The sequence below is a fragment of the Thunnus thynnus genome, chromosome 10 (assembly GCF_963924715.1).
Source record: "Thunnus thynnus chromosome 10, fThuThy2.1, whole genome shotgun sequence".
Taxonomy (NCBI): domain Eukaryota; kingdom Metazoa; phylum Chordata; class Actinopteri; order Scombriformes; family Scombridae; genus Thunnus; species Thunnus thynnus.
The window spans coordinates 28,729,082-28,756,495 of record NC_089526.1 but is presented as its reverse complement, the minus strand read 5'-3'; the positions used below and the strand labels follow the sequence as shown (position 1 = coordinate 28,756,495).

Sequence of the window (27,414 nt, the reverse complement as noted above, 5' to 3'; positions counted from 1 at the left end):
AGCCTCACCAGGCGAGTCCAAAACCGTTGGGGAAAATGCCACAGCCCTTTATCCATGACAAAAGCTGTCAGTCAAAGCTCATCCTGAATCTCTGCTGGCACTGATGGATGAACCAGCAGTCTCCTGAGAGATTTGTAGAAATTGTAAAAAAAAAAAAAAAAAAAAGGGGGAGGGAGGATCTGTTTAGTCATGTTATTTCAACATGTGACATAAAATGTGCTTTCATTCATCTTCCTTCTTCCCCTTCACGCCACAGTAATCACATCAAATGGGCCTTGATTATTACGGCAGAGAAAGCTGGCTGACTCAGGACAGAGCGCAGACACAGAGAAAGAGCAGAATGAATACAGATGAAAACTGGAGATGCTGCTTCTCTAGCTTCAAGTTAAAGTTAAAGAGTCTCAGTGCTTACTCAGTAATTATACATATAACATATTAAGAAATTATTACACTTGTGTCCATTTGATGGGAGTCTGCATGATTGATGAGCTGTAATTGGCTCTGATGTCAAGCAATAATGTGTAACAGTAGCAACAGTGTGACCTAAATACAGTACAAAGGCAGCTCTGACAATAATTGGAACAATAGGATCTCAAACGCAATGTAGAGGTCTGCACACACCAGGAAAAGGCACTGCACTGCACAGGCACTCGCAATTCATTTCTGTGCATAAGCTTCCTCTAGTTTTGACTGTCAGGTTGGAGTTCAGCTCTAGACTACTGTGTCCTTCACGTTCAATGGTTAATATAATCACAGTTGTTCAGAACTGTGCTTTGACTGACTGTCCTTTACCTTCAGAGGATGAAAAGACATGTAGCATCTAGACACGGTTGACCTTTCTTTTTGCCTTCTTCATTTCATTAATCTACACACAGATTCAATAAACTGCACTTGTATACAGTATGTGGACATTCTGTGGCATTGGCAGTCCAGTGTCTGATTGTTTTGCAGTCAAATTTTCCCTAATTCTCAAGTGGCTTGTTATGTATACAGCATAATGAATAGGATGTGTAACCTGAAACTGATCCCAATTAATGATGTATTGCACAATATAATGGTCAACCATAGATTTTTAATACTAGTGAAGTCTGTTTTAAATGTGTCTCATACTGTATGTGGATCACTTATGCTAATTTATGTATTTATGTGGTAGTTAATGATGTATCCCTCATACCAGTGTGCACTGTGTGTGTTAAATGTGTGTGTGCCAGGAAAGGCTGTTTATATTTGAAAGAAAGCAGCAGCCCCATCTGCACAAGATAATTTTGTTTATGTTGAGCGCACCAGAACAAACAGGCATTCATCATTCATCTATTCACAGAAAGGAAGCCGGATCAGTGAGATCCTATAAAAGACAATACAACAATGTGTTTCAGTTCATCCCTTTGACCAGGACGTACCCACAGCTGGACCCACATGAAATGGAGATCAGATACTGTCCTCCTGATGGGGCCGGCATCGTTTGTATCATCGTTTGTTATGATGATCCATTTTCTATGTCCCTTTCAACTGCAGATGTGGTTCCTGAAAGTGGGTGATGAGGAGTGAACAGGAATACATTGGCAGATTCAGACACAATGAAACACCTGTTGTCTGTAGGTGAGAACATTTCCAGCCCAATAACAAGTGGAACATCAGATGTCTTGTTCAGCCACCTGACAGACTGTCACTCAGATTTCTCTGCCATCCTGTATGTGCCCAGCAGGTGGCAACATGTTTAACACAACTGGAGCATTGATTCCCTCAGTTAAGTCTTGGAAACCCTGAGAGGACCCCCCCCCCCCCCCCCCCCCCCCAAACAAAGAAAAAAAATTGCAATATTCTGATTTCATTAATATCTCTTTTTTCAAATAAATTCATGAACATTCTTCTAATAATAGGTTTTATTTTCTCCACAGCCAACACATCACCTTCCATACACACATTTACGCAATTCTAGGTCACATCATTCTAAATCATACAATACAAAAACAGAGCTCAATAGAAAGGCCTTGGTGTTTGTACTTATCAAATTTCTATTGCTTTCTGCAAAGCTTGCAGACCCTGGAGGTTTCAAAGACCCTGAAGGTTCAATACTACTGCCAAGAAGAAAATGAAATTCACTTTCCATCTCAGCACAAACACTATAAATCTTCTGGCCGTGTGGCTATTTCCTCTCACATTGAAACGAAATTTACAAGCAGGGAGCGAAGCTGCCTAGACATGTAGGCTAGGTCTGGTCACTCCGACATTTTAACCAGCTGATTGTTTTTCTATTCTATTCAATATCCTTGCAAACGCACCTGACAAAACAATGTTAAGTCTACACAACAGCTCATCACACAGCTTCGCCAGTGTGTGTTTGTCTGCGCCCGGTGCACCACTGGAGCGCTTTTTACGCACAACAGGAACCGCACCTGTTCGCATATGCTGCTTTCAAGTACACCTCGTAATCTCGTACATCAGCGTAGCTCCAGAACCCAATCGCGTTCAGAGCAAATGAGTGTAAACAAAGTGGGACTAGAAACACAATAGACGCGTTGAACAGGATTTTTCATTGCTCACACTGGTATTTCAATACATTAAATGTTATCTGCCTCACCCCAAATGAACGAATAAAAACCTTTAAAAAAAAAAAAACTTTTACCAGATGTGTTAATAATTTCGGTCACTGAAATGTCCATAATTCCGACAGTATTTGAAGTAATCACAAACTCCTGATCCGCTCCGCAACAATGAGGAACTTTTCCGTTTTGAGTTTCCACTGAGGCGTCAGGGACGTGGGATGCATGGGATGGGAAGAGGTGAAAAACAGCGGTCAAAGATGTGAAGAGAGTAGAAGTTGTGATCTAGAAGAATTTAACTTCCTTATTACATGATAAGGAAAACATGGCGAATTCAAGTTCTCCGCATGGGGCTGTTAATATGACCTCCCCTGAGGCTCACCGTGCTGAGGTCTTGGAAAATCCACTCCGGGTAAGTTTGTTTACGTCTCAGGTTGGTCGATCAGGCAAACGGAAGATTGTAGAACATAGGTTATGCGTAAAATTAATAAAACCAACTTAAAACTTTTGATCAAACCATTTACTATTTGATGAGACTTTTTCTATTCTAGGGTTGGAATTAAACAATAGAATGAGATATGATTCAGTTCGTAAGAGGCATCTGCCTGTATGTCCTATTAAAGAGAAAAAAAAGAAAATAATGCTTCCTCCTTAAAATAAAAACATCTTAACTATAGTTTCACATTTCTTTCTTTACTTCTTCACTTATTACTCAGTTACTTCCCTGGACTGTACGTGTAATATAAATCACGCTGAACCTGTTTCAGCTGTTCTGCTTCACTGCAACACTGAGCTCAGGCTTGCAGAGATAAAAGCAAAGTTTAGAATTTTTCTGTCATTTTTTTTAACTTTCAGGAACTTCCCTCCCTACACTCCATTTGGAGCAGGAAGTTACACACTGATGCTCAAGAGGAGATTAAGTTAGTGTCTAAAAAATCATGGAAGTCAAAATATAACCTCAGCCTCTAAAGCTCTTTGGGTAATGAGCACTCAGTGTGGATGAGGAAGCCAGACAGCGCAGAGATCTATGGGTGTTGGCACCTGTCAGAACAATTTTCTAATGTGATCATGACTACATCATTTTATTGAAAGGCCTTTTCTTTCTTATGAACTATTAACTTTGGAAGTGGACTGTGCATTAACTTGAGTATGCAGAAGATATGTGACTATTAGTGTATCCTAATGGAAAGTATAGCTCTTTTTGCTCTTTTCTCTGTGTGTGTGTGTGTTTGCTAATGTCCTGCTAATGTTTGCTAATGTGTGTGTCAGTCCTCTGCCCTCCTACTCTTATGCATACACACATTCTCCTCATGCTCATCTTTCCCTGTCAGTGTGTTTCTTTCTTTCTGCCATGTTTCCTGTGTGTGACATTACCAATGGGGGGCAGAGAGAGAGAGAGAGAGAGAGAGAGAGAGAGACAGAGAGTAACAGAAGAGGAATGAGAGGCGTGAGTAATGAGTAATGGCCCATGGGTGGGCTGTGAGAGAATAGATCTACTGTAAGAGCCCTGAGCAGCTGGCTAATGGTCCCAGCTCTCTCTGTCCAAAGCTACCCACCATCCCGAGAACATCTCAACATCCAGGGGACAATATCAGTCTGTCTCACACTTTAACTGCCTTCTAGAGTTGAAAATGTTTGCACTGGTGCGACTGCAAATATGGATGTGTGCCAAAGTTTTGGAGTTTGGTTAGCGTACCAACAGTTTTATAGATGAGAGCATCAACACTAAAGTCATCCACATGTTCCCAGAAGATAACTGGCTCTGATGATGCACGCTAACAGTTGAAGCAGCGCCAAAGCTCATTGGTATAAAATTACTGTGTGGTGCATACGGTTAAGTCTTCAGTCGTTTTTTTTTGTGGAAGACAGATTAAATTCCTGCTGCAACAGCTACTGAACAAAGACTACATTGCCAGGTTGTGAAGGGGGTAGGTGATGGGAGACTGTGCCGCTACAGAGGAATAGCTGTTTGGCAGAAAGGCTTCTGCATCAAACTTGGCCACGTCAGTATACAAAGTTTTTGTCTTGGTCGCAGACAGGCATGAGGATGGTGATGTTGGACAATCAGTTTGTATGGGGACACATGGATGAGCATGTCCTGATTTCTTAAATTTACAAACAGGCTGTTAGCTGGAGTAATGTCAGCTCAGTTAACATTCAACAGAAGATAAAGTTAGGATGTCACTGTAATCAGTCATCACACTTTTTGCCCATCTCTCTTTCTCCCCCATCTTTGTCTCTGAGCTGACACTTCTCTCGCCCACACTTCTTCTGTACCCACCACCTCTGAGCAGAAACTGTAGGGCTTCATCCAGAGATCAGCCCATCCCAGGGAGGGACAGATCCCCATTGTCAGTGGACACAATGGGCCATGCTGTCTGTCTGTTGGTCAGTGTCCTAGCGAGGAGGAGGACCAGTGCTGTCAGTCCCTCCGTCAGCTATCAGGCCCATTCAGCTTCTGACAGTCTAGTTTAGACTCAGATAGAAGATTCAACTAAGCATGCTTTTGCAGATGGGATGTAGTTTTTGGTGTTCTATTCTCATCCAGGGATTACAGATTGCTGTGTGCAAGGACACATATGTATTACAGTTGGGTGTTGTTGTTCATGGGGATGAAAAATGTCCTTACAGGGTTAGATGTAGGTTGCAGAATGTTTATATAAATGAGATGTAAGGTAAAACATGAAGCACAAAAGTATATAGTAGTGTTTGTTCAGGGTCTGATGCTCAGTCCAGTCTGATATTACACTAAACTTTATTTAATTGGTAAATGCCTAAAGAATGCCTTTGTAAATGTGAAGTTTGTACCTTGAGGTTAAAAACCTTCAGTGAGAAATGACCAGAAACTCAAATTGATTTTATATCTGACATAAATAATAGAATTTATACAGCACACTGACTGCAATTCATTTGCAAGGATACAGAACTACAAGAATTTAACTATAAGGGTCAGTAAAGCTGTAAGGGCTAAAATTTTGTTTTAAAGATGAATGTGCTCATGTAGTTGCTGATACTCCTCAAAGAGTTCTTTCTAACTTTTGCTTTTGCTAAATCAAACTCACTTGACTGGACTCCTGTTTGAGCTTGTGTCATAACTTTTAAGTACTGCATTATAATTTTAGTAATACAGATATATTGTCAGTAAAATATACTTAAAAACTCATCAAGCAGAATTTCAGTGTTATATTATTAAATACATTTTTATTATTGGATTATAATTATAAATGCATTCATGTATTTAATATTATAGCTGGTCAAACTTGGGGAAAGTTTTAACTACTTGATATACTGCTTAGTAGTTTAATCTACAACAATACATCATCTTTTATAAGCTGATTTTTTATGTTTTGTGTGAAAAATCTGAATCTACAGTGAAACTAGAACATTCTCAAATAAATTTAGTGGAGTAAAAAGCACAATATTCCCTCTAAAAGATAGTGGAGCAGTAGTATATTACTATGCAATGGAGATGCTCAAGGACAGATATTTCAGAATTGTACTTTAGTACTTCAATAACTGTAATTTCCACCAATGTATAGATGAAGAGGCCTCATCTTGAACTATTTCCCATATAGCTGCAGTAAGGTTTAAAAGAAAGGTTAACGTTTGGTCAAGTGTTTCATACTACAATGCTAACATTCCCCTATGGACACTGAAAGAGTGGTTGCTGCAGTCATTCCTCCTTTCTAACACAATTTCAGTATAAAAGATGGGGGACAAAAATGTGTATTAATACATGACTAAGGTCTTCTGACACCAAATAAAAAAGGCAGTATAAAACAAATTAAGTGGGTATCGTCCAAGGTTACAGTCTTTTTAGAAAGGAAACACTGTCTGAGGAAACACAAACATGGAAATAAGCACTAAAAAGACTGTAACTCTTAAACATACCCACTTGATTTGACTGATTCAGTCTGCTGAAGCCCCATATTAGCTTCAGATAAACATAAAAATACAATTTAACACAGAATGAGGCCTGGACAGGATTATTGATGACAGCTATCAATAACTCTCTAATGTACATGTGGGCATATGAGTATTGTTTTAAGTTAGACTTGAAAAAGTAGTAGAATAATATCTTGCAATGTAAAAGATGAATGGTGAAATTCAAAATATGTAAACACACAAGCACAGTATAACACAGAGAGCCTTGTGGTGTGAAGTCTGTGCCGTACTTGGATAAAGTGCGTAATGTTTGCTAAGTAAGCCTACAAGCCAAAGGCACTCCCAGCTGCATCGGCCTCGCCTGCTTTGTTTGCCCTTCCTGTGACAGGAAAACTCTCTCTCTCACACTCTCTTTCTTCCTTTCTCTTGCACTCTCATGTGGATTTGTCTTCCTTGTTGGGTAAAGCATTAGGCTCCTGCTGTGACCACCCGCACTGCAAATGCATGTGCTCTCTCTTTTCACTAACATTGAGACAACAAAACACACAAACAAACGAAAAAGAATAATTTACTGTAATAGGGCTCAATTCACATCCAGAGCCGAGCTTGACCCGATGATCCGAATGAATCCAATAAAAGGTGAGATGATTTCCTCCTCACACTTCAAATTGCTATCTCCTGTGTGAAGTCTGTAGAATAAACTGTCCTCAGGCTGTACATCCACCACTTTGTACTCTTAACACACTGTTTCTTTTTCTCTCTCACACGCGCATAGTCAAACACCTTGTTCTGTTAACCAGCACGCTCCCCAAGAGCTCAGTAGCAGCAAAGCAGTGGGTCACTTACACTCTATCCTGTAAAGCTTGACAGGGTTATTGATCTTGGTTTAGTGAACAGAGCACAGCTGGCCTGATAGATGACGCCGTCTGTCTGATCATGAATTACCACCAGTCATCTCTGATACAGAAGGCCCACCACCACACTCTTTCTGTCTGTCGGCTTCGACATTGGAGCATGGAGTCTATCGTTTGCACACCCACACACAAGCACACACTTTTTACCTTGGTATGATATCAGTCCCTTAGGAATCTCATCATCTAGCCGCCCATCTGCTTCCTACCTCCTCCTCCTGAATCCTATTTACCTCTGATGTGCCGCAGTCATCGCATACATTCACACAAATACACACATACACTGAAGTCTAAATCCTGTTTACCTCTGGTGTGGTTGCATCCTTGCTGTAAGTATGTTACAGGTCAGTAGACTCATCAGACTTGGTGTCAAGATGAATGTGGAGCAGAGGACAAAGAGAAGATTGAATCAGGCTGTGAAATAGAGAAGTCACACTGGGCTTTATGTGGTGGTTTTGAATTTGAAATTACTGATAAATCCACTTGGCTTAAATTCATTATGAGGCTGGTGAGGAGATTATGAGTTTTGTTATGCAATAAAGAGAGTACAACACAAGTGGTTCTACTTTAAAATGGGCTGTTGGATGGAGTTATGTTGTGTGATCAGATAAGTCAAAACTAATTGAAATAGTGCTGTAGGTTTAGTAAAGGTAGAATCTAAGTCACTTCTTCACTTTACTGTGTACTCAGAAGTGAGGAAGGGATTTTTCTTTTGGTGCACAGACTGTAGTTCCCATGCTAGTGGATGTCAGTTACATCCATCACACAATCACCAAACCTGCCGCAGGCCACTGTGACAGTATTCCTGTTAGGTTGAGTAAAGTAGACAAGCAAGTGAACCATTTCTTTTACTGATTTCGATGCGGTCTATTAAGGGATTTTGTCAGTTTCGATGGATAAAGCTCTCAGTTTGGATTCATTATTGTTTGCAGGTGGATTGATAAACCTTCTATTCTACAGTATAGAAATACATTCTTATCAGTGTGTTTGTCTGACATGTTGTTATTCAGTCAATGATGAAAGCCTGAATATTGTACCCTTATTGAAACCCAAAATGAGATGCAAATGTGTCATAGTCATTTTCTGGACAAAATTGGACAATGAATTTGGTAATCCCCACCGCCCACTGACATTTCAAAGTTACAACAATCATGGTCGTACAAATTTTAGGAAGAATCCAATTATGATTTCCAGACTTTTGTCATCTAGCGCCAGCAGCAGGTCAAAGTATACACATATCCAGTGAAATATTTGTACATCTACTAAATGGATTGGCACAAAACATACATGGTTCCCAGATGATGTGTTATAATGACTTTGGTAATCCCCTGACTTTTTCATGCCACCATGAACCATGAGGTTTACATTTGTGGTTTTCAGTGAAATCATTTTAACAACGATTGGATGAATTGCCATTAAATTTGATACAGACATCCATGTTCCCCACAGGACCAATAGTAATAAAGACCAAATGCCTGCAAAACTGGCATTCCCATCAGTCTCAGCTGTACTGCTGCTAATTAGCAAATGTTAGTATGCTAACACGCTACGTTAGCAATTAGCTGAAATTGTAACAAAGCCACTAGTGTGGCTGAAGACTCTTAATCTTGTTTAAAGTGGAATTCATTTATGTAGGGAATTGATTCTTTATTGCTATGTTGATGATTAGTTGCATAGATATCACACATAGGCAGTTAAGGGAAGCCCGGGGACCTTGGAGGTCTTGAGGAAGTGCAAATGTTTAATTTAGTTGATCCAGAGCTGCCGACAAGTAGAAATGTGGTTATCTTGGTGTGTCTTCATACTTGACAGGACCAAGTGCACTCAAAGAGCAAGTGTGCTACACAATATTATTTTACAATTTGTGAGTGGAGGAGTAAAGAAACATCTCATGGTGTGTGTAGCTTATGAAAATGAATGTTTATTCTCTCTGCAAATGTTTTATTTATATAACTAAATGTTACTTTTGGCTGGTGTTATTTATTAAGGAACATATGGTATTAAAGATTTATACAAATAACAGTCTTACATCTAAGATGTAAAATCATTGATGCAAGATCTCACCCAGACAGTCTCAATCTCATATTTTGCTCTTGCAATAAAGCAAACCTGAAGATGAGACCCTTCCTGTTTGATTGCTGGTCTCATTAAAAGAAAGGTTGTTAAACTGTGTTCCCAGTAGTTTCTGAGGCTGACAGAAAGAGCAGAGGGTTATGGCCATTTTCCTTGTCTGAAGAATGGGCTTTGGCTTTTGCTTAATGACTTCAAGAGTAAGCTATAATGACAGCTCTCCCCCCACAGTGCTGTGAAGAGATCGTTCATATTTTCACTGAAGATGTTTAATAATGTGCTCTGACAGAGCGATAGACCACCTCTGGATTGTGTGATAGTGACCAGCTGTTGTGTTCAGAGACCAGAGAAATTAATTTACACTCCATTCATTTTGGTATCATTTGACCACAATGCTGTTATCTTGTTGTCAACAATATCAGATGGACATTACTGACAATAACCCACTGCCTGTCTTATCTCACAAGATGGACCGCTGAACCTGAACATTAACACTCTTTCAGTTTTTGGCTCTAGTATTTGTGTCCTCTTTTCCATTTCTCTTTTAAATACATACTATGCATTTCTTCCTCCTTCTCATTCTGCAGCTTACTCCTCTCTCTTTCTGTCTTTTGCTTAGCTGATCCTAAGCCTATCCTTTGTTTTTCATCTTTAAACTCCCATCACTGTATGTCCCCTTTCTCTTTCCTCTACACCCTCCATCTCTCTCATAATATTCTTTCAAAGGATAAATACTTGGATGAGCTGGGCTGCTGTTACTTCTTTTACAGCGATTGAGTTTCTTTCTTTAGGTTTTCATCATTCACATTCCACCCCCACGGCGCGCTTTCATTTCTTTGTAAACTTTGTCCGCCCACAGCCACCGGTATGTTTATGACCTAAAATTAAATTTCCTCTTGGCAATAATTTTCCAAGCATATGGGGGAAAGCAGCCCAGCATATCCCTTGAAACGCTTTAAGCAAATGGATCCTGTTTCTCTTTCCATCACTTATACACCAATTATGCTTTTCTACTTACAGTTGGCAACAAAATATGTCTATATTATCTTTCCATAGTATTTGAATAATCTTGTGACCCTGTGTAAGTTGCCAAAAGTGGGATAATAGAAATGGCTATATGTTTTTGACTATGACCATTTTTTTGGAATCAAGAGGTTTCTGTGTGATTTTTTTGCCATGCTAGTGATGTGATAGAGATGGAAATGTCAGTCAACCACTTTGGTCCAGATTGAAATATCTCAACAATTATTGGATTAATTAAAATTAAGTTTTATACAAACATTCATGGCCCCCAAAGAAGGAAGCCTAATGACTTCGGTGATTCCCTGATGTTTTCTCTAGCCCCACCACCAGGTTGACATTTTTAATTATTAGTAAAATGTTTTGACAGCTATTGGATGTATTTCCATGAAAGTTGGTATCGATATCTGCCATGCCCTGAGGATGAATTGTAATAACTTTGATGATCCCTTAACATTTCTAACACTATCTAACACTATCATCAGTTTTAACTTGTCCAATACTTATGTTTATGACCAAATAACTGTGAAACCAATGACATCACTCTCAGCTGTACTCTGTGTTTAGTGCTAATTAGCGAATGCTAGCATGCTGACACACTAAACTAAGATGGTGAACATCTTAGTAGACATTATCTTCTAAACATCAGCATGTTGTCATTGCAAGCATGTTAGCATGTTGACATTAGCATTTAGCCTGAAGCACTGCTGTGCCTATGTGAAGCCTCACAGAGCCATATGGCTGTAGACTGTAGTTTGTAGACTCTTAGTCTTTGTATAATATTCTTCCGTGATGCCTCGATCTTGCCCACATTACCATTTTCTACCAAAAATGCCATCTACATTGACCTAGTTCCATACCCGCAGCCATGTACATGTTTAGTGACCAGGTGTCTGTGTGTCTAAACTCGTGTACCAACCTGCATCCACACCTGTGTGAGGTGTCGTATATCGTGGGAGAGTTAAGAGGCTGAGGGAGTCTTTGTGTATGTTTCTGTTAAATGTCTGGGTTTGTGTTTGTTGCTGTTTGTTGGATGTAAATGTGTGAAAATTAAGAGTTTCATATCATTAAACCTTAGATGCCCCAGCTCCACAGGAGCACACACACACACACACACATACTCACACACATTCACGCACACTAGTGCCTTTGAACAGAACACCAATGGAACAACGCTATCTGGGGTTGTCATGGAAATGACAAATGTGACAGCTGGAGGGAAGACTTACAGGGAGTATTATGGGGTGTTTTGAGTTGTTGTGTGACAAGTGGAGCATCACCTAATCTTCTGTCTGTTTATTGTTTGTTTCCACAGACTTATCTTGTGGGAATCATCATCTCTATATGTGGGAATGTCCTCATCAGCGTTTCACTCAACATACAGGTAGGAAGCGCCGGAATCCAGCTGTACAGCAGACACTCAGCACACAGCGGGCACTTAATGCCTGTTAAGACTCATTTTTCCTCTCTCTAAGTATTGCCAGACTGCCTTTCTCCTGTCAGTTTGCCCTCTCTCTAGCAAACTCTTTGTGTGCGGCAGGATTTTATTTTGCATACATTTAGGCACTGACTATGTGATCTCCTGACATGTTCACAGCAGGCAATGTGCAGCAAACAGCAGAAATGACTTTGTACGTTATCATTAATTTAACATTGTGATTAGCAATACGGTACAAGCCCAATTTGCATCTGGATTGCCTATAATTATAATACTAATTATTCTCTAACACTGTGCTTATAATGCCCTCCTGATGCCTTATCAGTCCTATTTCAAGTTAAGTGTTAGCAACCATTTTTAAGGCTGTTTATTAGTAAATAATCAGTCCAAGTCATTTAGAGATCGAATATATTCATTAACTATAAGCATACATTGTATGTAGCATCTACCAGACTGAGACGCTTTCATGACTGAGGTCTAAAATAATCTAATCTATCTAAAATATTTTTTTCTCCACAGAGTGAGTCAGATAATACCAGTCTGTTGCTCAGTTACGCTCTGTTTAGCAAATGCAAAAACTCTTTTAATGCAGTTACAGTAACTCGTGGCAGCTGCATGGCGGATGTGTAAGACAAATTTTAAGAGGCCATGACAGCTTCAACTAAATGTGACAAAGTGATGGTAAAGGCTATTAACCATTGTTTATTAGGAAGTGTGAGCTTGCAGAGATAGAATTGTTAATGATTATGAAGTATACATTTAGGTTTGCCTTGTACAGCTTCCCACCTCATTGATTCGCTTAATTGGTGTCATGCCTCTTCTGAAGTGAAATGCTAATCAGCAGAGAATGTTATACTGTGTTAAGAATTGTGTGACAGCCTTTGTAATGCTGTATTATCTCTTAAATTGCACCTTATTTTTCAAGTGTTTGATATATTTGGGTGTGTAAGGCTGTTAAATTATGAATCTGTGTAGTGGATGTTTGAGTTTGTCTTGTGCAGCTCTCCAGTTATTGGATCCACTTAATCTGACTGATGCCTCAGGCTCCTCTTCCTTCTCTCTCTGACAGAAATATGCCCATGTCCGTCAGTCTCAGCGCGGCTCCAAGCCCTACTACACCTCTGCGCTATGGTGGTGTGGTGTGATACTCATGGGTATCGGGGAACTGGGGAACTTTGCTGCCTACGGCTTTGCCCCAGCATCGCTCATAGCCCCGCTGGGCTGTGTGTCTGTCATAGGTACGTGTGACCTTTTTTTCCCCCCCTCATACATTATCCATGCGTGAAGGCAAGAGGAAAGGTTGCTTCCTCAGGGAACAACGGGAAGCATTGTCATGTGAGGTCTGCTCTTTTTCTTCTGATCTTGTCATAAACAGATGTCATCATGCCAAGCATTTAAAGTACATGCTGATGTTTTACTTTTTCTTGTGAAATCTAAAAAAATATGGAATGACTAATGAAGATATATTCACTCAGATGCATTATAATATTGGAGGTGGAGATGGCACTAACGGCACTTAGAATTCTTTTGGTGAATAAAGACCAAGTTCAGACAACGTGACATGGAAATAAATTGTATTAATCACATAGAGTTCTGCACCTGGTACAGTAGTGCTATTTCCATCCCTTATGTTATGACTACACATCTAGCTGCACTGGCAAGGCTGTTAGGTCTTCACCTCATTCAGCAGAGTATCTCACGCTTATATAAAAAGGGATTTACAAAGAAACTTCCAAGTGTTGCTGTTGTCGCTTTCAGAATAAATTAAACAAAATCGACATCAGACCCAAGTCCTTGTTGTAGCAATGGTCATCCACATACAGGACTTGGAACCAGAGGACAAATGCATGCAGTTCTATTCTTCAAACTTTATATGTGATTCAAGAAGTCCAATTACTTCTGACATTATAAATCCAACAACCCACTACAAAAAATGTTCATTTTTACGGCGTGAACAAAGCTGGATTCATTAGCCAATCAAAACAAAGCCTGCCTGGTTGCTACAGCTAGCAGCTGCTCAGTGCAAACACTCCAAACACAGGTTAAATATTGAACAGGTTCACTTCTTACCTCCTGCCACCCATCACTCACCACGCCGGAGGTGGTTGTGAGTCATGGATATTAATGACAGCTATTACCCCAACGCTGCAAACGATTTTCCTATAGTCACGTCTCACAAGTGGATGAATGGTTTGAATAAAGCACTGAACGAAACCACAAATCTCGTTAAGAAGGCTGCACCCTATGTTCATTTTAGTTTTAGTGTGGAACAGTGTTGTACTCGCTTCAGTGAGCAATTATTTTCTAGAATGCTCTTACCACAATTACAGGACTTGAACACTTTACCCTTTTGAGTCATTATGTCACTGTGTGTAAAGCTGACATAATTGTGACTCTCTTCAAAAGCCACAGGTATTGACAAATACTGCGCTCATTTCCATTTTACTATCATTATTATCCTTATAAAGACCATTGATTGCTAGACACTTGTGTTGCACTGGAGTGTGCATGAATAATGTGCAGCTGAAGTGTGTCTTGAAAGAGCATCTTGGGGAATTAATGAAGCCAGAGATGAGGAGGTGAAAGGAAGGGAAGGAGGGAAAGGAGAGGAAGATGTCTGCAGCAATGACACAGTCTGTCCTTCTCAGAGCTAACAAGTGGAGCTGAGGGGAGAACGTGCGGGCTGCTGTTTGTCATCGTGACTCCACCTCTCACCTCACGCTGACTCACACTGCATGCAAATGAGCAAACACGCACACACCGATGCGTGCATAACTGTAGTCGTGTGTAAACACCCAGGTCTTGAGGATTTTATCAACCAGAGATGCTCCTTATGCTAACACACACCCCTCCTGCAGTGCTGTTGTGCCTCTTTTCTTAGAGCTGTGTGAAGGCTCGGGATGGGGGTGGGCAGACAGACAGCTGGAGGCCTTGGGTGAGTAAACAAGAGGAAGGCTAGTGGTTTGAAGAGGAGAAATGAGGTTGAATGTTGAGAAGGGAGGAGAGGAGAAGAGAGGAGATACAAGGAGAATAAGGATATGAATAAAATAGGACAACAGGCAGAGATACAGACAGGTGACAAATTAAAGGAAAATCCAGTGCAGGTCTAAATGCTTGACCCCTACAGTGAGGGGATCTGGTGGCTCTGTTATGCTGTGGGGGGCATTTTGCTGGCATGGTTTGGGTCCACTCAACCCAGTTGAACACCTATGGGAGATCTTGGACTGGCGTGTTAGACAGCGCTCTCCACCACCATCATCAAAACACCAAATGAGGGAATATCTTTTGAAGAATGGTGTTCATCCCTCCAGTAGAGTTCAGAGACTTGTAGAATCAATGCCAAGGCACATTGAAGCTGTTCTGGCAGCATGTCGTGGTCCAATACCTTACAGTTATGTAACTATTTATGTTTGTTTTTCCTTTAACTTGTCACCCATCTGTATATACAGAGTGGAGAGCAGAAGCAGAGGAGGAGAGGAACGAGATCAGGAGAAATGATGATGCTGCTGTCACATGCCTGTCCCTGCATGTCATACTGGCACTCTGATACTCTATGGAGAGCAATTAGTTCTGTCCCCATCCACAGAGCCCACCACTTTCTATTAGGAATGACAACACTATTCCAAATGCTGTTCTATGGAACAGAGCATTAGTTCTCTCTGTTTAGATACCATGTCATCACATGCGTAAGAGGAGGGAGGCTGGCATGGTGGACATAAACAGAAACCTGATTCATACACTGTATCAGCTCACAGATGACAGACCTGCTGCACTGTACAATTGATGATGTGTTGTTTTAGCAGTCAGTTTTTATCAATTCATATAAATTTGGGGTTATATAACATCTTATATTCCGTCTGAACACTAGCACTTCATCTAATGTTGAAAGGTTTCATAAAGTCTGGCTCAATGTTCTGTTTTCTCAGAATATTGATACTGTTGATACTGTCTTCAAGACAAGACAAGCTTTCTAAAGTCACTACTTTTGTCATTTGTGACATTGAGAACATACAATACTTGCTATGTGGTAACAGTTCTTACATTTGAGCTTTTCTTGGCTTTCGCTGCTTTCATCCGATGTTAGATCCGTGTGGTGAAAGAATGTTTGACATGGTGTGTTTTCCCACAGGGAGGTTCCCAGTACTAGACATCTGAGAAGGAGCACGTAGACGGGCAGTACTGATCTGATGCACACACATACACCTCCATAAACACGCACACACAAGAGCTGTGACAGAACGATGTACCCCAGAGGTTCCTGTTGCCACATTTCTCATTTTATCAAGCCGTGTGAATCTCACTTTGTATGGAGTTGCTATGGTTACTTGTTAGATCCAGCTGGTCCCAGAGGCAAAGAAGGAGTCCTAAATGTGTATGCGAACATGCTCGCTGTATGAAATATTTAACAACTGACTGTTTCATCTGAATACCGACGAGAGTCTTTATAAACTTCCAATTTGACGGTCCTGTCCCCGCGGCATCATGCACATTTATGCCTTGTATTACACATTTATGCCTTGTGTCCTCTGAAACACACTATCGCTGTGATTTTGCTATATATTTTTAACCAATTTTGCTTCAATTCAACTTTAATTAGTGTTCATAGTAAAGCTTTTCATGGCTTGGGTTTATTAGTGGCACCTAACATCAACCTTCTGGTTGTAACATTTGCAAATAAATCTGCCATTGTGCCGTACAGTCAGTGTTTAACATGCATGTCGAGACCCTGTCTGTCATGCTTTGAAACCACAGTAACCCCATGTGTGACACACTGTCTATCTCAGACATATTGAGCTGTTTATGCTCTGTAGCTAATCTACTTATGATGGTGGCAGAGCCTGTGCCCAAACTCAAACTGTCTGTCTGTCTATTTTGTTTGTTTTGTTTTGTTTTTTTTGGTATTTTCCAGCAATTTTTCCATTCAATTAGTCTCTCTGTCTGCGTGCCATCACATGCACACTCATCTGTTTGGCTGGCAGTGATTCCGTTCAGTTGTGTCCAAATTCTCCCAGCAAACACAGCTGCCACAGCTGTCTCTGCTGAAATATTGGTGGAATATATGACAACATAACTCCAGAAATGGATGTAAAATCAGCTACACAGTAGTGGTGTTAAGTGTTGACCCCCTGTCTGTGGCTGTCAGGCTGCTGTCACTTGTAAATCTTTTTGCCTCCTTGTCTGTCTGTCTGTCTTTTCACTATCTGTTCGTGTGTGGCCGTCCATCTGTGTATCTGCCTGTTTATCGACATGCCTTTGTGTTTGTGTGCAAATCTGCCTCTCTTGAAATCCATCTCTGTGACAGCCAAATGCTGTATGTTTATTCGTCTCTCTCGGTTCAGTGCCTATCCCAGGGAAACATTAAGAAGACTAATCTGAGGCTTAGCTCGTGTGAAACTGATTGCTTTTCAGCGTCGCAGTTTTTGACAGCGATATTGATGAATGGGTTCATGAAAAATGTGACATGGAATAGCATTTTGCTGTAATTTGATGCTGTTGTTATGAAGTCCTAATGAGAATCATTCATCTACACAACTGACAGATGTTATCATGCGGATCAATATACAGCATGTCAAGAGTTGAATGTGTATTATGTGTACATGTATCTATTTATATGGACATGTATTTATACAGTATAATATCACTGTGTGCACATGTGCATGACCGGGTGATTGTGTGTGTGTGTGTGTGTGTATCATTTGTGTGTACATACAATATGTGTGAGAGATTGCAGTGATATTCTCATATTGTAAACTATATCATAAAACTTGATCATTCCTCATCCAATTAACAGTATATACAGCCATAGCTGTTTAATTAGTTTGCAACACTATTAATGTAATTGCTATTTTTATCAAGTCATTGTTCAGTCAAGTATCTGACCTTGCTTGTGATTAAACTGACGTGTTGCCTCAGAAAATAAATCAATTCAGAATATGAGGTTATGAAAAATGGCTGAACAGAAATTATGTTTTTATCTTCAATGGACAAGAATTGATTGTGATGTTACAGTGTGTGATAACAGAGAGGATGTTGATTCCAATCTAAAGTTTAATTATATGGTGTATAGCCTGTGTTAAATGTAATCAATTGGAGATAAAACTGAGTTTATATGAGTTTATATTCTATTGGACAGAGTGGTACGTGCAGCATGGTTCTATTGGCCGTTAAACTAACAGGAATATATTTTCTCTCCCCAGCCAGCGCTGTCATATCTGTGGTTTTCCTCAAGGAGACAGTGCGAGCCTCTGACATTGTTGGTAAGCAAACACTCACTCGGGATCATAGCACTTGAGGACATATGACTGCTGCTTTGAGTTAAGAGGTGACATCCAAGAGTTCAGATATATCAAACTGACTTCACAGATTTTCTCAGTCTGAAAACAGTCAAACTCCAAAATGTCTCCTCTGTCTGAGATAAAAATCAAACATATTATTCACTAGTTAAAATGTCTTATTGCTCTGTGTTTCTGGCAGTGGAAAGAGAAGGTGCAGTGTATTCAATGAGCCCATCCTATTATATTGTTTTATGAAAAGCTGTCGTTTCTCATAACAATTTAAAGAGTCTGCTGCAAAATTACATGATCATTATAGTCGTCATAATGATGATTATTACAACTGCTAGACTGGAAATTCATATCAGTACCACACAGCTCTGCATTGTTGTTAGTTTGCTGGATAAATAATTTACAATTCAGTTTTTCTTCCTTTTCTAATAATTTTTCAGTGACATTATTGGCCACATATTGGAAACATTTAATTGTATGAATCTTTTATTCATTTGATTTATGAATCTTTTATCCATAAAAGAGGAAAATGAATGTGAGCAAGCTCTGTTTGTTCTGATTGAGGTTTAGGCTTTATAAAAGCATATGTTCTTCATGCCTATAGGATAAAAATGTCTAGTTGATATTTTTGCTATAACATACACTGATGAGTAGTATGTCTCTCACCCATAATGAAATGTATGTTACTGTGAGGCGGGGGTGCATTAGTTCAAGGAATGAGATGAATGACATCACCATTGTCAAGAACCGGCAGAAGCATTGACCAAAACACTTGTTTTCAAACTTTTCTAGTTTGCAAGTTTGAGATTAAGTTTTTTGTCAATTAATTAATGACAATGCAGGAAACAATCACAGTGACAGCTCTGAGAGACAGTAGAGACAGGATGGTAACTATTACCAGCAGTAGTAGTTGCAGTGTAAGGTGAGCTAGATGGTTCATGTGAAGTCAACACATCTGTCAAACCAATATAAAAATCTACAGTCTCACCACCCTCTCTCTCTCTCCCTCTCTCTCTCTTCAGGTGGCACCCTGGCAATAACTGGAACGTACGTTCTGGTGACCTTTGCCCCCCACAATTCTACACACATCACTGCCCATCTGGTCCAGTACTATACCATCAGCTGGCACTTCCTGCTTTACCTTGTATGTAACCCTCCTGCCTGAGTCTAATATATACTGTATGTATAAGCATGTTCTTGTTTTCTTGGAGCTAATGTTTGTTTGTCTAAATGTCAGCACACCACTGACGTGTCCTCAAACAAGACACTGTATACATACAGCTCCTGTTCTGCCATTAGTTAGCTTATCCCAAACTTAGGGCAAGAGAGACAAAGACCTACGAGGTAGTAGTATTACATTTTATTAAAAGAGTTGATTGATAGCGTGACCTGGAATAATGAAGTAATCTTTGCTCCCAGGTTCTGCATATAATTCTGGGTCATGGATGAGCACGGCTCTCCATGCTGCTGTCATGATTCATGGAGATTCTGGAGTGGTGAACATGTCTGTTAAAACTAAGATTGTCTATGTTTTTGCACTCAGTATTAAAAAATACTGCACCGACCTCATGGTTTACAAGTGCATTAACACTCACCCATATGCTCTCCCGCTCTAATTTCGCCTCAGGCAGGGAGGGCATAAACACAGCTGTTACCATAGAGATGGATCTGATACAGAGCTGAAACAAAGTGTTTTTCCCAAAACCTGCTCATCACAAAAATGTAAATGCAAGCAGCTCTAACTGTTAATACTAGTCTTGGTAGAAAAAAACACACCTTAGATGTTTTTAAAGGAGGATTTCTGTAGTAGAAGGTCGCAGCGTTTCCATTGATGCCAACTCTCCCATGATAGCAGCAGAGAGACAGGGAGCTCTGTGTTTCCCACCTCTCAGGTTAAACTTCACTCGTAGAAATACAGTCCTTTATGTAATTCGAGAGTAAAGCATACAGAGAAGCACCGCTGGGTACTAGAATGTATGACACCTGTGATCTGTTATTCAGGAAACTACAAGTTTTGAATGCCACCTAGACTCTGCAGCCTATTGCATTTCTGCTTTCAAACACTATATTCTGCACATGTATAAATATTTTCCTTTTATATCTTTTATGCCAGTAAAACATATTTACAAAATAACTGGGACTCATTATAATATAGTAGAATCCAATACAGTAACCCTGCAAAAAATGAAATAATTTTGATGAAACACACATAAAACTGCATCTCATCCCACCAAATCTCCTTCTAAATCCTAAATATCCCCTCTACTGTTTGCAGAACAATCGATAATCTGCACATAAGCCATCAAACCTGGACCTAAAAGGCTAACAGCTAGCAGCTCACCAGGGGTGCTAGCCAGTGGTCTAAATGGTGAACGTTTGCCCTGCCATCATTATTCAGGGCACAGCATTTCTCTCAACCATATTTCACATTCCACTCCTGGATCTAGTCCTATTTGCTGAACAGATGCAAACACACTCTAAGACAAAAAAAAAGGAGCTATTTCGTGAAAAAAAAAAAAAGAGAAATGTTCAAGAAGATATTTGGAAAATACAGATGGATAGATAGGCTGGCAGATGTTTTCAAATTGAGATAGTCCTGCTGCCTTTGGCTGCAGTGATTGATGGTGTGTAAAAGGGTATGCTGTTTTCCATTCCAGGCAATGCTTTGTGAATACTCATCAGCCCACAGACAAACAGCCCCCGACAAGTATGGGATTAACTCTAGATGGTGATTAATCAGAGGAAAATGAAATATCCATCACTGCCTTCTCATTATTTTGCTAAGGTCATACTATTATCCAATGATTTCATCTGGAAAGACTCAGACTATTCAGCTGTTTTTGTGTCATTCAGTGTGTGTATGTGTGTGTGTGTGTGTGTGTGTGTGTGTGTGTGCACGTAGTGTTAAGTGGTATATCTATCACAAATGACCCAGGTCTTTTTAAATCCATTTGATTATGGGCAAAAAAAGACTAATGAAATCTTGACATTAGCTTGTTATTTAACATATTTACCGAGGCACAGGGATGGCTTTGAGAGACATTTAAAGGTCAGCTTGCCCTTTTTTCCTCAATTCTAGTTTTGTACTCCATTCTCATTCTCCATTCATTAGAGCTCTGTGGTGTTATATCAGCGGTCCTTGAACAGCTGAATGCTATTGGACTCACAAGGACAGCCCCAGGCCCTTCTCATTAAAGACCAGCAATTCATTTCAATCTCTCCCCCCTCCCTCTCTCCCCTCTCTCAACAGGTTATAGAGGTCGTCATCTTTTGCATCCTGCTCTATCTGTACAAGAGGAGGAATGTGAAGCACATCGTCATTGTGATGCTGCTGGTGGCCTTGCTCGGTATGAGGTAGAAGTTGTCTGATTAAGTGCAAAGGTTATGGATTAAACCATTTTAGGTGTTCAGAGGTTGCTTTGTTGCCTGGCTACCAAAAATGAACCTGTGTTCAGTTATCAGTTCTGTAAATAGCTGTGTAGAGCACTATGGAAGAAAATAATTCACTCTTAACTCACTAGGAGACAATTAACCACCCCCACAAATCAGCATGAACCAATGAGGAAGTTCTTTATTGCTGTAAGTTGTATAACTAAATGCTGAAGTGATCCTCTGTGTTGCTGCAGCCTCTCTAACAGTCATATCAGTCAAAGCTGTGTCAGGAATGATCACAGAGTCGATAAAAGGCCAGCTGCAGCTCATCTACCCCATCTTCTACGTCATGCTTGTCGTCATGGTTGCCTCCTGCGCCTTCCAGATCAAGTTAGTCAAGGTTTTCCTTATCTACTTCTGTGTACCTTCTTTTTTCTTTTTCAGCCTATTTTTATTGCTCAAATCCTTCATGTTCGCCACAGGCTAGATGCAATTTTGGCTTTCCAGTTCCTGAACAAACAGGAGAGAAAAAAATATATTGGACATGGTGACATTGTACTTGCAGCACACCTGAGTATTATGATGGATGAATACGCTACTATGTAGTGTCTCTGTAAACAAGGTCATTGTATTCACTGCACCCCTCCAATCTTCTTCTTTCTCCACAGATTTCTCAATCAGGCAATGAAAATGTTTGATGCCACAGAGGTGGTTCCTATCAACTTTGTGTTTTTCACCGCAAGTGCCATCGTTGCAGGTATGTCATCCATAGAGCTGTAACTCTCTGTGGGTTAATCACTGCATTCTGTTTTCCTGTTTGAAGGATATGGTTGGCGATATTTTATTTTTTTCTTATTGTCAACAAATCCCATGAAAAGACAAAAATCAATGAACCGATGCCACCAACAAGTCTTCTCTGTGTATCTAAAGCCTGATATATCTAATTTCTCTGTGCCATAATCCTCCATTTTTGTCCAAAAAATATTAAAAACAACTATGACAGACATGTATCTTTATTACCACGAACATGAGCAAACTCCACACACACCGTCCTGCCACAAATACAAACTAATGCACAAATGTGTAAAATTCTGCAGCTAAAAATAGTCCTGACAAATGCTTAATTAATTTGAGTGTTTGCTAAAAACTACAGTGCCCAGTTGTTTTAGAAAAAATTGACAAGACTAAAAGGCAACATAACAGCAGTGCTTTGAGCTAAACACTAATGTCAGCATGCTTGTATGCTCACAATGACAATGCTAACATGCTGATGTTTAGTGGGTATGTTTACCAAGCTCACCTGAGTTTAGTGTGTTAGCATGCTAACATTTGCTTATTAGCGCTGACCACAAAGTACAGCTGAGGCTGATGGGAATGTCATTAGTTAAGCAGGTATTTGGTCATAAACCAAAGTACTGGACAAAGTGAAATTTGGACCTCATGATGGCACTAAATGAACATTCATTCATGATCACCAAAGTCGTTATTTATCCTGAGGGGAACATGAACGTCTGTATCTAATGTCATGGCAACCCTTTCAAAAGTTGCAGAGATATTTCAGTAAAAACCTCAAATATCAACCTCATGGTGGCACTAAAGGGAAAGTCAGATGATCAAGTCATTACAGGATTCCCTGTCTGGGAACCTTAAATGTCTATACCAAATTTTGTGCCAATCTACCCAGTAGAGGTTGAGATTCTTTCACTGGTTAAGTGAAAACTTTGACCTGCTATAGGCACCAGATGAAAAGTGGATCATCAGTATGATTAGGTTTCATCCTCTGGGCACCTTGGATATCTGTTCTGAATTTCAGATTATGATAATCTATTCAATAGTTGTTGAGATATTTCAGTTTGGACAGTCTGACAAATTGCCATCCATATAGCTATAGAGCCACACTGTTGAACTGGATGACATGTTTCTTCATTTCAATCCTCTCTAGAGCAGTATTAATCTGCAGCTGAAAATAGTCTCCAACAAATGCACTATTTTCTCCTATTTGAGTAATGTTTGCTAAAAACCACAGTGGCCAGCTGTTTTAGGAAAGTAATGAGCCTTTTTTAAAAAAAAATGAAACTATATATGTATCATTTTTTCAAGATGTACTTCTTACGACTGAAGGCCACAGACAGGGTAAGGAAGTCAGAAAGTATTGAGAGACTAACACGTTTGTTTTTTTGACAGAAAAATATAGAGTAACGCCAGCCTTATCCTTTAAGAATTGTATAAAGGATAATATTTAAACCCATCTCACTCTCTGCAAAACTCACTGCAATTGTTGAAATCGATTTCTTAAGCAACACAGTTTAACATAATGTACGGTCAAGATGGTGATTCACTCCTGTATATGTGAACCACTTAGGAGTCCTTGTTCATTGAAAAGGTCCCCTGCTTTTAATGTTGTTGTGTTTGCAGCTAAGGAGTCAGTCAGTTACCTTGACTGTGTGCTGGATAGCCATATGTCAGGAATGGGACACGCTGAAAAGGTGCTCACCAAGGTCAATCAAAGTATTTCAAAATTTCTGGACAAGAAAGCAATGGTGACCTTGGCACTGGCTCTTGCACAGCCTTATTTTGACTATGCCTGCTGTTCATGGTACAATGGCCTAACTTCGTACCTTAAAAACACCTCCCAGGTATAAGAATAACCTGGGGAAGGAAACGTTTCTGTACATGGCAGTAAGTCTGTGGAATAGATTGCTAGGAAATCTTAAAATCATCAACAGCTTGGGAGGTTTCAAGCCTGCACTTAAGAACTGGCTGCGAGGTTTTTTACAGTAGGATATTGTGTCTGATAATAGGATGTCTTTGGTTTTGTATTGATGTAGCTTATTTATTTTAATTATGTATAGCTCTAGACTTGTATATAATCTATTGAGGAGGCTGTGAAGTAATGTTCATATATTGATGTAGCTATTTCTGATGCACAGAGTTTGAATTTGTTTTATTAACTGAGTGGCGAGTAAGGCCAGACACTGTCTAACAAAGCACTGAGGTAGACTGAAGTTGTTAATACAGTGAATAACTTGCTGAGTGACAGTGTAGGCACCGGTGATGACTGTATTGCATTGTTTTGTTTTACTGCTTTTTTATTATTATTAATGTTTTGGTGTCAGTGTTGCCATGTCAGATCTGCCCACTTGACTCCCCTGCACACTCCCCATCCCCAAATGGACCATGATGGAAATAAACCTAAGGGTTTGTGTAATCCTGACTTTTCCTTTTATGCCCTGGCAGAGCTGGTGTTTTTAAAATGAAATTGTCAAAAAAAATCTATCAATCAATCAGTCAATCAATCAATCAGCAGAAGCCCAACAGTATTTATGGCATGTGTATTCTGTCAGGTCAAGTCTTTATTATCCTGTCAGTAACAGTGTTCCTTGTTCAATCTGAAAAGAATCGAGAAAAGTTTTCTCAGAAGCATTTTTGTCTCAAAGGAAAAACAAGCTTTAAAATACATTTTTTGACAGTGGGTCAACCTTACATTACAAAATCCATTTTCTTGTTTGCAATTTTTCTTGAGGATAATTTCCCCAACTGCCTGTGATGTAACGTCATTTCAAGCTGTTTCCAGTACAGCTTCAGTGGAGTGTAACAGCAGAAAATATTCCATCGGTCCGAAAAATGAGCTGTAAACTTCAGCTTTTGGCGTCAATCTCTTTTAACAAAAGAGCAACAGCTTGCCTCCACAATTTAGCACTGATGTCCCGTAATCATACAGGGAGAAATCCATCATGGAGAAGGCAAAGCTACAAGGCATGTGGTGGTTTTGAGTATTTCTCACCTTTTCTGAAAATTTCCTGCTCTGATATTGTTCTTGGTATTACTATTGCTCTCTCCGCCTACGCATATAACCCACAATTGACTGCATTGAACAACAAATTGCTGATGTATTATATCTGGCAGTATAAGAACATCCGGGGGTGGACTTCTGCTTTAAGATTAGTTTTGTTTCACATTGAAGAAAATTATTGTTTTGGTCCTGACCCAGCGGTGGTCACAGCAGCAGACTCGTGGACAGCCGAGTGAACATGTGAGCAGAGGAAAAGTGAGATACAAAGTGTTCTTTGCCAATTGTCCCTGGTCACTCAGAGGAAATTGTTTTATATTGGATATTCTGAGGGGTAATCAGTGATCCTGCACAGTACAATACTCATATTGTAGCGACAATACAATACAGTATGAACGACACACTTCAGTTAATAATAAAACTCTTTCCTCTCATCATCCCAGTGTAATGTGTATTCAAGGTTTGCAGGTCTAGGTTTCACAAACAAACAAAGCACTAGAAATAATCTGCATGTTGTATTATTCTGTGAGGAGTGAATTTCATTTTAAATGTGCTTTTTCATTTTGCAGGGATAGTATTTTACCAGGAATTTGAAGGCTTGGCTTTACTGAACATTTTCATGTTCCTTTTTGGGTGAGCATTCAACAACACACCAGTAAATGCAGCTCATTGAATGTGATATTAACTGTAAAATGCTGTCAATCCTCCCTGTTTCTTTTTTTTCCAGTTGTCTTCTGTCTTTCCTTGGAGTTTTCCTCATAGCCCGAAACAGGCCAAAAATAAAGCAACAGGATCGCAATTTTATTGCAATGGATAAGATTCCTGGTACGTTTTGGATCAACTTTTAATCAGCTCTCCTCACAATACAGTGTGTTGCATGTTGACCTATTTGTATTGAATATAGTGCATTGATTAGCAGGCAGTGACAGTATGAATCTGCTGCCACTGACCCTGGATTTATCTGACAGCTAATGTCTGCAGCCCTGGCAGCAGGGTCCATCTAATGAGCTCTGCTGTCCATGTTCACAGGGAGGAGGCACACTGACAAAGTGCAGCCTGAGGCAAAGACTCTGACATACGGATCGCTGGCAGCCAAACTCATGTGCAACAGAGCTGGCCAAACAGACGATTCATAGGACCAGCTCCATCTGTTAGGACTGTATTTTTGTGGATTTGTGTGTGTGTACATGCCTCTTCCTGGGTACTTCAATATTGCTCTATTTATAAAAATGAAATGGTAAGCATCAACTCAAACCAGTGCCAGCTAAGTGCCAGTATTGGTGGCCATATAGGTGTTATATGACAAGAATGAACAGTACATCTCATTAAACAGCTCCACTTATCCTAGAAATATTTCTGTATCCTCTTGTGTTTAAAGTTTTTCCGGCAGGTTTATCAATAACCTGATAAGAAAAACATATTCAAAATGAGATGAAACACCTCAGGATCAAAGCGCAACACCAAATGCCTTAATAGCAAAGTTTAATTAAGTTCTCCTAAGTCCAGGAGGCCACGATGACAAATGCCTTGCAAAATATTATGTGAATCAATTGAATAAATGGGTCTATGTGCGTTCAGTTGTCAATAAACAAGGATAAAATATAATGTTTCAACAGTCTGGAAAGTTCATGTCACACAGCAAAAAAGGTGTACTACTGCCCCCTAATGGTGGGGGAAGTTCAAAGATCACCAGACAACTTGTACATGTGTCCTGTTAATCTGAGTTGATGTGAAGTCATTTAATTTGAAATAATAGTTAAGTAGTACCTGCAGTTATATAAACCTTCTCTCATTAGTTAAAGTTGCTCACGTAACTGTCTAAAGTTTACTTTGTCTTAAAATAACTGAGCATTGATGCATCACTCTGATACCTGTTCCCAAGGAGTTAGTAATAGAACTTGTCTGAAAAACACTAATGTACAGCCTGCCCACCCATCTTTACCTCAAATAAACCTCAGACTACATACTGAACTGCTACCAAACTTTAGTGTTGCCAAGCAACAAAACTCTTATCTGCCACCTACACATTTTGGGATGTGTGGGAAACCAGTGCTCATGCCAGTGTAACTATAAAAAGAATGAATGTTAAAGTATCGGTTGT

At 39.8% G+C, this 27,414-nt stretch overlaps 1 protein-coding gene across 2 annotated transcripts; it reads left to right on the top strand.

The window, feature by feature from the left end:
* Positions 1-2,680: 2,680 nt before the first annotated feature.
* On the top strand, positions 2,681-26,985 carry LOC137191919 (NIPA-like protein 2). 2 transcript variants are annotated; one of them, XM_067602408.1, is made up of 11 exons: positions 2,681-2,955; positions 11,745-11,813; positions 12,937-13,105; positions 18,065-18,124; positions 19,174-19,295; positions 21,402-21,498; positions 21,778-21,913; positions 22,192-22,280; positions 25,883-25,946; positions 26,041-26,138; positions 26,343-26,985. In XM_067602408.1, exons 1-11 carry the CDS (start codon positions 2,869-2,871, stop codon positions 26,447-26,449), a joined length of 1,098 nt encoding a protein of 365 aa, XP_067458509.1. In that variant the 5' UTR covers positions 2,681-2,868; the 3' UTR covers positions 26,450-26,985. The 2 variants fall into 2 exon arrangements, with proteins under 2 accessions (XP_067458509.1, XP_067458510.1); XM_067602409.1 differs by lacking the exon at positions 2,681-2,955 and adding an exon at positions 3,446-3,463.
* The last annotated feature ends 429 nt before the right edge of the window (positions 26,986-27,414 follow it).

Excerpts from the sequence above, each read along its gene's own strand:
- LOC137191919 (XM_067602408.1), top strand. The coding sequence starts at position 2,869 with ATGGCGAATTCAAGTTCTCCGCATGGGGCTGTTAATATGACCTCCCCT. Across the intron at positions 11,814-12,936 it reads GCGTTTCACTCAACATACAG|AAATATGCCCATGTCCGTCA; the intron begins GTAGGAAGCGCC and ends TCTCTCTGACAG. Across the intron at positions 21,914-22,191 it reads TCCTGCGCCTTCCAGATCAA|ATTTCTCAATCAGGCAATGA; the intron begins GTTAGTCAAGGT and ends CTTTCTCCACAG.